This window comes from Neoarthrinium moseri, assembly GCF_022829205.1.
Source record: "Neoarthrinium moseri strain CBS 164.80 chromosome Unknown scaffold1_Wmoseri_CBS_16480, whole genome shotgun sequence".
In the NCBI taxonomy this organism is placed as follows: Eukaryota; Fungi; Ascomycota; class Sordariomycetes; order Amphisphaeriales; family Apiosporaceae; genus Neoarthrinium; species Neoarthrinium moseri.
In genome coordinates this window covers 612,337-625,852 of record NW_026055115.1, presented here as the reverse complement: position 1 = coordinate 625,852, position 13,516 = coordinate 612,337, and the positions used below count along the sequence as shown (strand labels likewise).

The 13,516-nt window shown below is 50.9% G+C and overlaps 6 protein-coding genes across 6 annotated transcripts; 4 read left to right on the top strand and 2 right to left on the bottom strand.

Moving 5' to 3' along the window:
* Window positions 1–244: 244 nt before the first annotated feature.
* Window positions 245–1,428, bottom strand: JN550_000183 (uncharacterized protein; the record flags this gene model as incomplete). Its single annotated transcript, XM_049313069.1, has 4 exons — window positions 245–268; window positions 327–478; window positions 541–604; window positions 658–1,428. 4 exons carry the CDS (start codon window positions 1,426–1,428, stop codon window positions 245–247), a joined length of 1,011 nt encoding a protein of 336 aa, XP_049177472.1.
* Window positions 1,429–2,445: 1,017 nt separating this feature from the next.
* JN550_000182 (uncharacterized protein) lies at window positions 2,446–3,384 on the top strand (the record flags this gene model as incomplete). The annotated part of the gene is made up of 2 exons (XM_049313059.1): window positions 2,446–2,601; window positions 2,665–3,384. The coding sequence occupies 2 exons, from the start codon at window positions 2,446–2,448 to the stop codon at window positions 3,382–3,384; spliced, it is 876 nt and encodes a 291-aa protein (XP_049177471.1).
* Window positions 3,385–3,595: 211 nt separating this feature from the next.
* On the bottom strand, window positions 3,596–5,520 carry JN550_000181 (uncharacterized protein; the record flags this gene model as incomplete). Its single annotated transcript, XM_049313048.1, has 3 exons — window positions 3,596–5,179; window positions 5,236–5,338; window positions 5,396–5,520. 3 exons carry the CDS (start codon window positions 5,518–5,520, stop codon window positions 3,596–3,598), a joined length of 1,812 nt encoding a protein of 603 aa, XP_049177470.1.
* A 587-nt stretch (window positions 5,521–6,107) lies between these two features.
* Window positions 6,108–7,336, top strand: JN550_000180 (uncharacterized protein; the record flags this gene model as incomplete). The annotated part of the gene is made up of 2 exons (XM_049313037.1): window positions 6,108–6,264; window positions 6,354–7,336. 2 exons carry the CDS (start codon window positions 6,108–6,110, stop codon window positions 7,334–7,336), a joined length of 1,140 nt encoding a protein of 379 aa, XP_049177469.1.
* Window positions 7,337–7,814: 478 nt separating this feature from the next.
* On the top strand, window positions 7,815–8,948 carry JN550_000179 (uncharacterized protein; the record flags this gene model as incomplete). Its single annotated transcript, XM_049313026.1, has 2 exons — window positions 7,815–8,859; window positions 8,917–8,948. 2 exons carry the CDS (start codon window positions 7,815–7,817, stop codon window positions 8,946–8,948), a joined length of 1,077 nt encoding a protein of 358 aa, XP_049177468.1.
* Window positions 8,949–9,872: 924 nt separating this feature from the next.
* On the top strand, window positions 9,873–12,107 carry JN550_000178 (uncharacterized protein; the record flags this gene model as incomplete). The annotated part of the gene is made up of 6 exons (XM_049313015.1): window positions 9,873–10,064; window positions 10,124–10,186; window positions 10,243–10,318; window positions 10,372–10,473; window positions 10,526–11,891; window positions 11,948–12,107. 6 exons carry the CDS (start codon window positions 9,873–9,875, stop codon window positions 12,105–12,107), a joined length of 1,959 nt encoding a protein of 652 aa, XP_049177467.1.
* Window positions 12,108–13,516: the final 1,409 nt, after the last annotated feature.

Sequence of the window (13,516 nt, the reverse complement as noted above, 5' to 3'; positions counted from 1 at the left end):
TCCTTGATCCAGGATTCTCAATATCCATGTCAACAGCGCCAAGATGGTCAAAAGACTTCGAAGCCAGCTGAGTCCAAGATGCCCTCGGCCGATTAGTGAAATCGGGGAATAGTTTTAACACTCTCGTAGTGGACAGCTACTTGACTGCCAGTTACTCAGTGAGGTAGCAATATGTTACACATTGAATGGTAAGTTCATGAATGACCTTATGTTCCCGTTCTTAAACTCGCCTCCTGCTCATGGCTCACGTCCAATTCTTATAAGTAACCTTGAGTAATGTCAGCGGACTTGTTACGAGGTAATGTAGATACTAGCTGTAAACTCACGTTCCAATGGTCTGAGACCAGACTGCCTTGCGACGCCGGATCCAGCAGTACGGCTTTTGACTTGGCATCATTGCGATACTGCCATTGAAGATACGCTACCGCTGCTTTCCCAAACTTTCCGCCGTTGGTTGCGCCATAGGTACCGCCATGGCCTACACAGCCATTCGTTAGCACATGCCACCCTCACATTGAAAACCCGATTTCAACATCATACCTGTATCCAGAGACGCCTTGTACGCAGGGAGGCCTGCATTCAGGAGGGCATAATCTTTCTCTGCCTTCAAATATTGTCAGCTATTTGTTCCATCCCCATTGCGATTAATAGACTCACATTAGGGTAGCCCATGTCTTTCGGCCCACCTACAAACCAAGCGACAGGCACTTTAATTTCTTGCAGGAGATATCGTCTGTCGTCTTGGAAAATTGCGATATCAAACATCATGATCCTCTTCACGCGTGTGTCATGATAGGCGGTACTCATAGCCTCAAGACCACCGCAACTATGTCCGGCCGTGGTGATATTTTCAAGGTTGATATTACCATACTTGCTTGCTCCACCTTTCATGGCCCAGTCGAGACTGTCACGCTGATCTTGCACCTTAGTCTGTCCAGATCCCGAGCCAGTTGCCGGGCCGTCTGCAGCAATCACGTATCCATACGACGCAATCTCGGTAAGCATGTTGCGGTACGATGAGCTGCTCGGCGCGCAACCGCCGTTGCCCCACGAAATGAAGGGCAAGGTGATGTTGGCCGGTGGTGACTTGGGTGCGTAAATCGTGTGATTCGGAAGGCTGGAATCGCTCACCATCGCCGCCGGATAAGGCCCAGAACCAGAAGTAACTGCACCAGCTCCCTTTGGAGACTCCGAACCTGTTGCTCCTGGGTTGTTACCTGTTCGCTGGAGGTACGTCGCCAGGTCGCTGAGGGAGATGCAGAAGATCCCCCCAGCAATAGTGTCATCACCCTTCTCGGGAAAGTAACCAGGCTTAGGAACGAAAGTTCCTGATTGTCGCAGCGCCAGCGGGCCTGCGGCGACTGGCCCGGCGAACACTTGATGTGCTCCCAGGAGCACGGCGACGGCTGCACTGGAAATTCTCTTCATCGTGGCGGTTTCTTCCCTTTGCTCTCCTGGATTGATGTTATTCCCGAACGTGGGTCCCCCATTAAGTAATAATCGATGTCTTCTGACTATAAGCGACAGCTTGTGAGGCCGATCCCCTGATGTCCAAACGGCCTATGTATATTCTGCAGCCGGCAATGAAGGTCGGCAGTGCTATATTGATCAAGACGGCTCGCTTGCCAAGTCGTAATTATCTTATTGGACGCTGCGGTGACGCCGGAGTTCACTATAAAGCGGTTAAGTCAATTGAGCAGCGGTCGGGGTATGCGGAGAACTGCCACCTTCCGCATAGTGTTTGTTCTAGTCTCCGTGTTATTTTCCGCCTATAGTACAATCCCCAGTCTCGTTGCGATTTCCCGCCCCGCGCATTCGTTCGGCGATCAAATTTGATCGCCGGAGGTGTTCAACAGTAACCTTCCGAATACCTTTTCATGCTTTTCTTGCGAGTTTGCTGGAATTTGGAGCTTTTAGCGCGAAATCGAGCCTGCCTGCAGTCTTGGCCCAGTCTTGGCCATTAAGGCCCCCAAACGGGCTTGTGCAGTCCTGGAGGCTATCGGGGCCACATATCCAGAACGGGCCGGAACACAGGATTACACATTTAATATAGAATATCAAGCGCACTTAAGATGTTCCTTGATGCAGGCAACGCAGCTGTGTTCATTTATTGTTTCCCGGCACCTCTTTCACGTGACTTTTTGGGTGCCGTGTTACGCTGCCGTCGGCTGGGCGTCGTCTTTACCCCGTCGGCTAAGAAGTGCTTACCCAATCTGGTCAATCAAAACTCGGAGATTACTATGCAATCCAACGTAATGGTAAAGCCTCTTCTAGGAAAAGCACAAACCTGGACATCCCGTGAGTATATGGATAGAAATGCAAGAGGTTCATTGGCGGAAGCTGTTTGAGTCGAGAAACCGTAATGTTGAGGATATAAAAGGGGGCAAGAGACAGTCCTAGTATCAAACATCATGGCTTAGTCCTTTCAAGCATCGAGACCGCAAGATGAAGATTCCAAGTTTCCTCCTCCTCGCGGCGGCGTCTTTGACGTCAGCCGCTTCGCTGCAGCAAGTAACAAGTTTTGGTAGCAATCCGACAAGTATTAATATGTACATATACGTACCTGACAAGGTTGCTACTAAGCCAGCAATTATCGTCGCTGTAAGTTGAATATGACTTGGAGAGATTTCCAACTTGATTAGACTGATTTCTTTAAACCTCAAGCTTCACCCCTGTGGCGGGACAGGACCACAATGGTATTCTGGTACCAAGCTACCATCATATGCTGATTCAGGAGGTTTCATTTTGATTTACCCCGGCACGCCTCATAATTCAAACTGCTGGGATGTGAACAACTCTGCATCGTTGAGGCACAACGGCGGTGGTGATGCGGCTGGTATTGTTAGCATGGTAAACTACACCCTCAACAAATACTCCGGGGATGCATCCAAGGTCTTTGTCATGGGCAGTTCATCAGGCGCGATGATGACCAACGTTATGGCCGGTTCATACCCAGATGTATTCGCGGCCGGGTCGGCGTATAGCGGCGTCGCACACGCCTGTTTCTACGGCAGCGCAACCAGCACCCCGTTCGGCTCAAATCAGACCTGTGCGCGAGGTTTGACGCACACCGGTGCCGAGTGGGCAAACTTCGTTCACAACTCTTATCCGGGCTACACCGGCAAATACCCGCGTATGCAGATCTGGCACGGGCTTGCAGACAACCTGGTCTACCCACAGGCCGGCTATGAGGCACTGAAGCAGTGGGGTACCGTTTGGGGTTTGCAGAACACGAAGAACAACACCGGCGTACCGAGCTCAGCGTACACGCAGATTCTATACGGCGATGGAAGTCAAGTGGTCGGATACTTTGGCCAAGGAGTAGGACATACCGCGCCAGTCAACGAGCAGAACATGCTGAGGTTCTTCGGTCTGTTGACGTAATTCTACTTCTTTAAGAACGCTGCAGCCCTGTAGATACGTAACACTTGCCAAAGCGGGCTGCAATAAAAACGAGACGATGGCGTTCATCCAGCAATGTACCGTGACTTGTGTAGGCTTATAGGCTAAGAGCTTGAATGCAAACGAGAAATAAGTTTTTGCCGATATTATCTCATGACCGGGTGTATGATACAAAGGAGCAGACTCAGCCGTCTTATTCGGCTTGGGCGGTGACACTACCGCTCGCTAACCCGATGATATCGGCCCAGTCCTTGGATCTACTCCGGCCGCCGTCCAATGCCTCGTTAAGGTAGGATTCTGCATCCTTGGCAAAGGCCAGCAATTGCTCTTCAGCACCCCATTCGCCGGTGGCCATCAGCCCTACCGGTAGCTTTCCTTCCCCTACCTCTGGGTCAGCATACCCGATAGGCGCTGTCACAGCAGGGCAGCCAGTCGAATTTGCAAGCCAGATATACATCATGGTGCGGAACGTCATGGGTCCATCAATGAACCCATAAGCTTGGTCGCCTGGATGGATTTTCCATCCAGCATCTGGGACCGTCGGTGTAAGGATTAGAAGCCCAGGATACTTCTTGAAAATGAATGCGAGGTGCCCCATCAGTAGCTCGCGGAGCTGGCCACACTTGACCATATCCACGCCGGAGGTCAAGGCACCCATGGTCTGAAGGCACTTATTGCAGTGATTGACCATGGCCATATGATCGAGCCCGCTTCCTGGCGGAGCGCGGGTGCGCTGGTGATCTACAGATTCAACGAGGGCCCAGGCGCTGTGCGCTGCCTGGCCTTCCTGCAAATAGGGGATCGTAATATCTATGAGTTCATACCCGAGCTTCTCTGTGAGATATGCAACGGCCTCTTTGGTCTTTTTCAGAACCACGGGTGATGCCTGGTTAAACCAGGCGTCATAGATGCCAATGTACTTCTTCGCAGTTGGAGTAGGCGGAATGGACGGCGCAAATGCGGATTGAGTCGCATCGTCGGGATTCGACGCTGACATCAGTCTGTAGGCAATGGTGAGATCGGCAACCGTTGAAGCCATAGGACCGATGACGCAAATCGAGGATTTCATAGTGTGCGTTCGATGAAGGGTAGGCTTGAGACCATACTGTCCACAGAACGCGGATGGTATACGAATGCTGCCTCCTGCATCAGTCCCGATTGCTATGGGGACCAATCCAGCGCTCAAGGCTGATCCAGCGCCAGACGAAGAAGCGCCGGGATAATAAGATGGGTTGTTCCAGTTGACTGGCGTGCCCCATCGAGGACTGCAACCGCTGACATCGGAACCAAGTTCATGCATGGCGAGCGTGCTAATCATGACAGCACCGGCAGCTTCAAGTTGTGCCACAGGCCAAATGGTCTTATTTGCAGGTCTGAAGAACGGATGGCTTTCCGTATAGGCGAGACCTTTATGCGAAACATAGCCTTCAACGTCCAAATCATCCTTGACTCCGAATGGTACGCCGTCCAAGACACTGAGTGGTTGGCCTTTGGCGTATCGCTCAGTTGATGCCTTCGCAGCCCTAAGGGCAATATCCTGTTGCGTAACCGCCCAGGCAGACTCGTACTTTGCGGGTGGATTCTGCCCTCTAGATATCAGAGGGAACAAAGCCTCCGCTACTTGCAGCGGCGTGAGCTTGCCCGACTTGTACAGCTCATGATAGTCTGCGGCCGAGTAAAAACGGCCAGCACGGTCGTTGGGTTGCGGCAGCATCAAATCAGTTGTGATCTCTGGTGTTCTGGGTGGATCTTCTGTAGAAAGTGGCGTCACGAGAGGCTGTTCGCTATCAGTGCCTAGTAGTGTAGGTGTGAGGATTCTAAGTGTAGCCCTACCTGGAACCTATAATCGTACTCATCGAGGCTCGGGATGTCTTTCGCAGCTCCAAAGTTTGCATCCCTCCATGTTGTCCTCGCAAGCCAAGAAGACCGGGTGATGCTTCGGAATTGTCAGCGACGGCCTAGTGAGTGTCCAGAACGGGATCAGGGTCTTCACAGGTTGGCAAAAGCGACCAGTAGCCAGCCTCTCAGGACAGGAACGTTCTCCTCTGTTCCTAAGTAAGGAGTCGCCGGTCCTTCTCTGGCTTTCGGGTACCCTACGAAGCGTTGCGCGGGAGCCATTATTGATGCACACTATTGCTTACAATTGCAACTCGACTCAATGTAGAAGACAACGGAATGCAGAGCAGACAGGTGTGAGCTGTGGCCTCAGCCTCGGGGAGTATGCGTCGGTCTGATAGCACTTCACCCTTGGCTCCCCTACCTACCTGAGGTACGGAGTAGGTTACATGTGATACGCGTAAGAAGCTACGGTGGGTTCCAGCAGGGGGGCTAACCACCTCCGGGTAAGTAACTTTACCCATGTGGTTAGGTGATTTGAACGCCAGACGCGACCCGCTAGACCCTGTGCGGTGTAGCCGTGAGGTCTCCACAGCTCGGCCAGTCACCGAGTCTCGGCAATATGCTATACGCAACTGAAATGCTTCGAGGATACGATGTCGACGTCCCGATTGTCATATCGAGTTCTTCTTTTCAAGATTTGTGTCAGAACTTGACAAGAGCCAAGGAGTCAAGAGATGCGTGTGCAGGCATCGCGGCCTCTCAAGCGCGGCTTTCCAGTAGGATTTCCATGCCCACCTCCTGCGATTAGATCGATTCGGTCAAATCGCGTGTGGGCTGCTGCTAGAACTTATATCCCACATCACGGAATGGATAGGAGCTTCCCGGCTTTGTTCGTCCGAGGTGGTACTTCCAATGGGCTGGTAATACAACGTAAAGACCTGCCTCCGGAAGGCGAGTGGCACAATATTCTACCTACGGCTATGGGTTCTCCTGATCATTATGGTCGACAGCTCAACGGCATGGGTATGCATCCTGATTTCATCACCAGTGGCATCTCTGTGCACTCACATAATTACCACATCTTTCGGGCAGAATCACTAACAAACTTCTAGGAGGAGGAATCTCTTCTACATCCAAGATATGCGTCTTATCCACATCATCACGACCAGATGCAGATATTGACTTCACCTTTGTCCAAGTTGGGATCAAAGATGGCTCATTGGATATGGCGGGCAACTGTGGGAACATGTCCTCAGCAGTTGGGCCCATGGCCTGGGACAGTGGCCTCGTTATGGACAAGGAAGGCAAAATATCCCAACTAGACGGCCAAACTGGATATCAGGAAGCTACCGTGAGATTCTTCAACACAAATACTTCTAAGGTGGTACATTCTCGCTTTCGAGTTGCAGGCACGCCACCTGAATATTGCCCTCGAGGCGACTTCGAGATGGAAGGTGTTCCTGGAACCCAGTCGCGAATCACGCTGAGCTTTCTGAGGCCAGCTGGTGCAAAGACTGGAAAGGCTCTGCCAACGGGTAAAGCCGTGGATGAATTGGCACTATCAGATGGAAGCAAGATCGCTGCTTCCCTAATCGACGTATCAAACCCTGGCGTCTTCGTCAGACTTCAGGATGTGGGTGTTGATATCTCGCAGCCAGAGACTCTTGCAAGAACTTTCACGCCTCAAGTTGTGGAAGCAGACGCCAGGCTCAAAGCTCGGCTTGAAGAAATACGACGGGCGGGAGCAATGAAGATGGGCTTAGATCCCAGCATCGAGAGCGTGCCAAAGATTGTAATCCTTTTCCCTGATCCCGGGAGCTCGGCAGTCGATATCCGCTGCCTAGCCTTGTCCATGGGCCAGGCGCATAAAGCCGTACCTTTGACACTTGCTTTGTGTCTAGGCGCAGCAGCCAACATCTCTGGAACTATAGCTGCTGAACAGATCCGGCATCGGGAGGAAGGAAAAACATCAGTTGTGATTGGGCACCCTAGCGGCAAAGTCGAGGTTGGGACGACAATGGAGAATGGGCAGGTCATTTCAGCGGAATTGCACCGCACAGCCAGGCTATTGATGAAAGGCGACGTATTTTACTAACTGGGGGAAGAGCTCTCAACAATAGTGGCCATCCATTGGTCCTTGGGTGATATCACTTCAAGCGAGACACAATCATCACATTGGAGTGTATCAAAAGATTTTGCTGCCAATTCTTGCGACTGAAAAAGACCTGCCACTGACACTCACAGGCTACCCGTGACTACACGTCACGTTGCTAACCTTGGGTTGTTTTCTGGCCAAAGTTTCTTCCAATCCTATTCCGATTAGCGTCGATAATTGCTGGCATCAACTGGAACTGATGTGATGCTAGCGGTACCTCGAAAGATTGTGACTTCTGCTGTTCAATTTCTGATGTCATAGTTTCGTTCGCATCAACGCCATGCAACCCCTCACAAGGAGACTACTGAGTACAGTGAATGAAACACCATGTTGCCCGCATATCCTTAGGCGCACCTGCGTTCGTGACCTAATTCTTTCTACCAAGGGTTTCAACGTTCGGAGGACATTTACATCCAGCATGGCTTCAGGATCTAACCAGCTACAAGCTTTTCGACAGGCCATGGTAGCAGTCTACGGCGAATTTGATAGAATTCCGCAACAGGATCTGGCAACTTGGAAGCCCCCTCCCCAGCCTGGGAATGCTGGTCATCGAGGTCGTTACTTGTGGACTGACGCATTTGGGGTTGTTAACTTTCTGACGCTCTTCCATGAAACGGCAGAACCGCGGTACCTGGGTCTCGCGAAGCGACTCGTGCAATCAGTGCACGACGTGCTTGGCAGGACAAGAGACGAGACATCACGTCTTCCTGGAGCGACCGACGAGGAACCCTTGAAAGGAGGTCTGCGCATCGGGAAAACAGATGAATATGGGCCAAATGCCGACGGCCAGTATCACCATTACCTGACGTTGTGGATGTTTGCGCTCAATCGCCTCTCCGTTGCCGCCAAAGACAGCACCTTCAACGATCTAGCGGTTCAGCTGGCCCGAGCTATACACCCAAGGTTCATCATGGTCCGCAACGGGCAAGAGACCATGTCTTGGAAGATCTCAACGGATATGACCCAGCCCTTGGTCAACTCGAAAGGCCATTTGGATGACGTGACTGGATTGGCCATATTTCAGCTCCTTGAAAACACTGCCAAAAAGTTTGGCCAGCAGAATATCACATTGCAGAAGGAGATGGACCAATACCGAGGAATGATAGCTAGTGAAGGCGAATTGCATTCTTCCTCTGATATGTTAGATCTCGGCATGAGTCTCTGGATCTCCCATTTCGACCGTGACGCGCAATGGTCCCGCGAACTCTCCCAGGATGGCCTCAGTATTGCTCAACACATCTTTCTGCGAGGAAAGCCTGGGGCCTTGGGCAGGCGCATGAGCTACCGCCTGGCGTTCCGAGAGTTTGGCGCTTGTCTAGGGGTAAAATGCTATGAGGACAAACAACTCATCCAAGGTACACATGCGCTCCTCGGCTCGTGGGAGGAGGTCATGTATGAAACGACACCAGAAGACCTCTTCGCAATCACTCTCGTCATGTACGCTGCAGCTCTCATCCCTGGTGGTACGTATCGATGCAATACTTGGTCTTTAGGCGGCTGTATCACTGACCACTTCTCAGCGTTCTACCTCGGGTACTTTGGTGAAACTTGACCTATGGATAGTGGTTATTCTTGCGATCATTGCTCTTACGTCGCATCGAAAGGGCGCCGGTCTAGTGGTGAGTTTCCCCACAAATTTGTCATCCGAAAGTTGTCTCAAACTTTTTGTGACTGTGGGTTTTCTTCCCTTAAACACATTGTAAAGAATTTCCGTCCAGTGGCAGGGCGACACGGACAATATCAGGGAGAAAAAAGAAGAAAAGCGCATGGGTGCTGTGACGTTCAAAATAGCACGATTTTGCAGTAATGAACCAACGCAGGTCTGGTTTTTGGCAGATAACCCGGCATTCGGCAGGGCTGCTTATCGCCTATTTTAGTGCATTGAGCTTATGCGGAGCTAGGCTCAGCGCTGACAAGGCACCTGCTGCTTAAGGAAGGCGAGCCGGTTGAATCTCGCTGCACGTGTGGTTATCAGCGATTTCCGTGGCCTGCTGCCTTTAGTTCTCAAAGTTGTTGGGACATGGAGTGTACAGTATTGCGGAAATTAGATTCTTTGTCGGATGCGCTGTCTGCAAGGCCGCGTGCGAAGCCAATACAGCATGATTGGTGCCGATTCTGAGAGGCCGACGGTTCGCGAAGGTGAATCTCCAGGTCTGACTTGACTATTCACCGGGGTCATCCCCCTGGCAGCCCCGGATATTGACGCGTTTATGGCCCTAAACAGCCAACGGCAGCTCATCGCTTCTTTATGGCGTCCTCGCCTAGGCTTGCGGCCGAGAGTCCCAGGAGATTGGGCACAGATAGGCGATAGTTAACGCAGTGTAACTGTGGCCCATAACCTTTAAATCCCAAAGATGGCCCGCATACCAAGCTTTCGGGTATGCTCTTGGCTTCTCTTGGGTGTTCTTGGATCAAGGCACCATTGACACTACCTTGAATCTGGGACAACCCGATTGGTAGGAACTAATCCGCCAAGATGAAGACCATCAACTCCATCGCTACCTTGATCGCCTTTGCAACAAGCAGTCTGGCATGCGGTGGTTGCTACGGACCCACAACTCATGTCGAGCATGTTCGACATGTCAAGCGTATGCAGCCCAGTGCTTCAAATGCGTCATACGGACCGACGCGTGAGCTCGAATGGGGTCAATTGAACTTCTTACACACCGTATGCTAAGTAATCTACGATTGTTATCAAGTCAGCTTGGTGGGTTAACCAACAGGCAGACCGATACCCATGGGTGGCTAGAAGGACACCTGAAGGAGGGCAATTATGGGGCGGATTGGGGGGTAAGTCTCAGGTGGCAAGACTGTCTTGCTATCGTTTTGCTTACTTTATGTTCAAGGATTTTGTTTCTTTCTCCAAGTACATGAAACAAAAGGCCAGAGAGATCGGCGTGGATCTTCTCCTAGTTGACACTGGTGAGGTGATTGGAAAAAGAGACCTCGGGTTCATAATTCTGACAGGGTTCAAGGTGACCTCCACGACGGTGCTGGCTTGAGTGACGCTACAACTCCTGATGGCGCAGTCTCAAACAATGTTTTTGAGAAAGTTGACTACGATCTTCTCACTATAGGTAGGTCATACGGTGATCGGCTTTCTGAGGCCTGCCGACTAACGTGGTACAGGCAACCATGAGCTTTACGTAGCTGAAGTTGCTTATCAGACATTCTCCCAGTTCTCAAAGTTCTGGGGCGACAAGTATCTGACATCCAATGTTCAGATCTTGAACAACGAGACTAATGAATGGGAATTCATTGGGCAGAAGTATAAATACTTCACTACAGAGCATGGCCTCCGCATCATGGCCTTTGGAGTTCTATTTGACTTTAAGGGCAATGCCAACATATCAAAAGTCATCCATGCCGATACTTTGGTGGCTCAAGACTGGTTCCAGGATGCTGTCAACTACACAGAACCTGTAGACTTGTTCCTGGTTCTTGGTCACAACCCAGCACGGGTTGGCCAGAGCTCCGGGAGCACGTTCGGTATAATCCATGATGCCATCCGAAAGGCTCACCCAAGGACCCCAGTCCAATTCTTCGGAGGCCACAGCCACATTCGAGACTTCGCCGTCCTGGATGATAGCACCACTTCGCTCGAATCTGGTCGTTACTGCGAAACTTTGGGATGGCTGAGCATGAGCGGCTTTACGAAGTGCAGCAGCGGGTGGAGAAGCACATCAAATCCCAAGGGCGTGCCCAATCCTTCCCGCAAAGCAACAGTCAACTCTACTTCTCCATACAAGTATGCGCGAAGATATTTGGACTGGAACCGTGCGACCTTTGATTTCCACGCCGTGAGCGGAAAGCACGAGGCATCATTCGACACGCCTCTTGGTGAAGAGACGACTTCGGCGATCACCACGTACCGTGAGCAGCTCAACTTGAACAAAATCTACGGGTGTGCCCCTCAGAGCTACTGTATGACTTGTACGGATTTCAACAGTACCGGAAACATCTATCCACTGCTTGCGAACGCACTGGCCACAGTTGTTGTCAACGAGACCCGAAAAGAGATTCCCAGGTACATCATTGCCAACACTGGGAGTATTCGATTTGATCTGTACAAAGGCCCATTCACCTACGACGACTTCTTTATCGTATCGCCTTTCACTGACGTGTTCATGTACGTTCCCGACGTTCCGTGTAGCTTGGCCAGCTCCGTACTGGGTAGGCTAAACAAGGCTGGTGCCAACGAGAAACGCAACTTGGGCTACATGCCGATCGAGCGGGACATCTGCGTTGATCCAATCACCGCCCCCCTGGGTGCCAGAGACGTCTTCGACCACGTCCATAGTGATGCGGCTGTGACACGACGACAGGTCGTCGATTTGGTTGCAGGCTACACCACCAAAGATGATTTTGGAACAGATGGTGACGACACTGCACACAGCGAGATCCCTCACTATAGTGTTCCCGATTTCTTCCAGGGCGAAGGCGGCTTCGATGAGGGCGGGTGCTCGGGCACGGCTGATTTGATCTTCCTTGACTTGTAAGTTCTGGTCTGTCTTGGTTATGTACCAAGCCTAGTTGCTAACAGGTCGACAGTATTCAAAGCGATGTTCTCGCCATCCTAGGGTCAGGTTATAGCGCCAGCGACGTGGGCTACTATATTAACTCCACATTCACAACCCGGGATTACTTACCTCTATTCGTCGAGCAGTCCGATCTCTTCCAATCAGGGATGCCCAACTGCACAACCTCATAGTATACACGGTGCTCTTAATTCTAATTCATAATACTGTTTAAATGATCATGCACATATTGCTACCCTCGAAGACTATGGCCGTGTTTAGTTCTCACTGTTCGATAAAGCCGGGCCACGCTCGCCATTATGCCTTGGATATTTGCATGTTGTCCTAACAGGCTCCCGGAGACCAAAGCCCCACCTGAATCGGGGTGTTCAGAAGTGTCGCGCACGAGCTGCGACGAATATGTTGCCGAGCCTGGCCATAGACTGGAAACAACTCCGGGCAATTTTAGGGCGAGATAATGTGTGATGTAACTCTACCGAACCACTGTTTATGGATTTTCAACTCCCTGAGAATGCAAGTCACACATGATCTTCAATCGGGCTTGGAGGTAGAGTACATACCTTGGGTCTCTGCCGCGAAGCATCTAGTCATCTTGCAGAAAAGACTATTGACCATTGGATGCCTTGTTAGCCTGACTAGCCCACCTATCCAAGTCATCCAGAGCGTAGGCCTCACTTTAAGTTAGGTCGCCACGTAACTAATTAAGCGTATGTAGTCTATCAAATAGGAGGGTGGCTCTAGAGGGACGGAGAACAACTCATAGAACTCGTCGAATACCACCTTGCAAGGCTATCTAATGACTAAATAGTGGCAATCCAGTCTGATGCCAGCACGACACAACATATATTTTCTTCTTCCTTGTGTATTTGTTCTATTATTTTCTTCTTTTCGCCCGAAAGCATAGAGTTTGATGCCAGTGTGCTGGCATAGAGGGACTCGTGGAAGGCTGAACGCTTGCCCTGCTCTTAGTTACGGGCTTGCACTACCTGGAATCTATACCTGCACTATAACACTGTACGAAGTATTCCACGCAAATCCTGCTTAGCCTCATTATGAAGGCAAATAGCAACACTGCCTTCTCCCTGGCTTCATCGAAGTATGCTAGACCGCAAGAGAAGTTGTGGCAAATGCCATCGTAACCCTCGGTGGATGAATGCTATCAAACATATGTCGATTCACGTTCGAAGGCTGACTCTTGATTGTTGACATCAGCTCAGGTTGAACTTTGACGTTCGTCGCAATTTTTAATGTCACAGATCTTTAGATGGCAATCCTAACATGGATACATGGACCAAGGCGTACCTCATCGCCTTGGTCCTTAAATCTGTATGATGAGGTGGATTCTATATATTTGTGGACGGTTGAGATGCGAAGCTTAATGTTACTCTGCAATTCTACTGCAAAGGCAGATTGTTTCTCTTACAAGGAGTTGTGAACATTGACCTTCGGATGCACTACAGCATTTGCCGGCTGGGTTCCGGGTTCCGGTCTTGCCAAGGTCGTGCTACGCGCACATGGTACGCCCAGTTTTAGCGCTTGTTGTCCGTGTGGATGGGCCTTACACCGCAAGGTTATCGTTGCA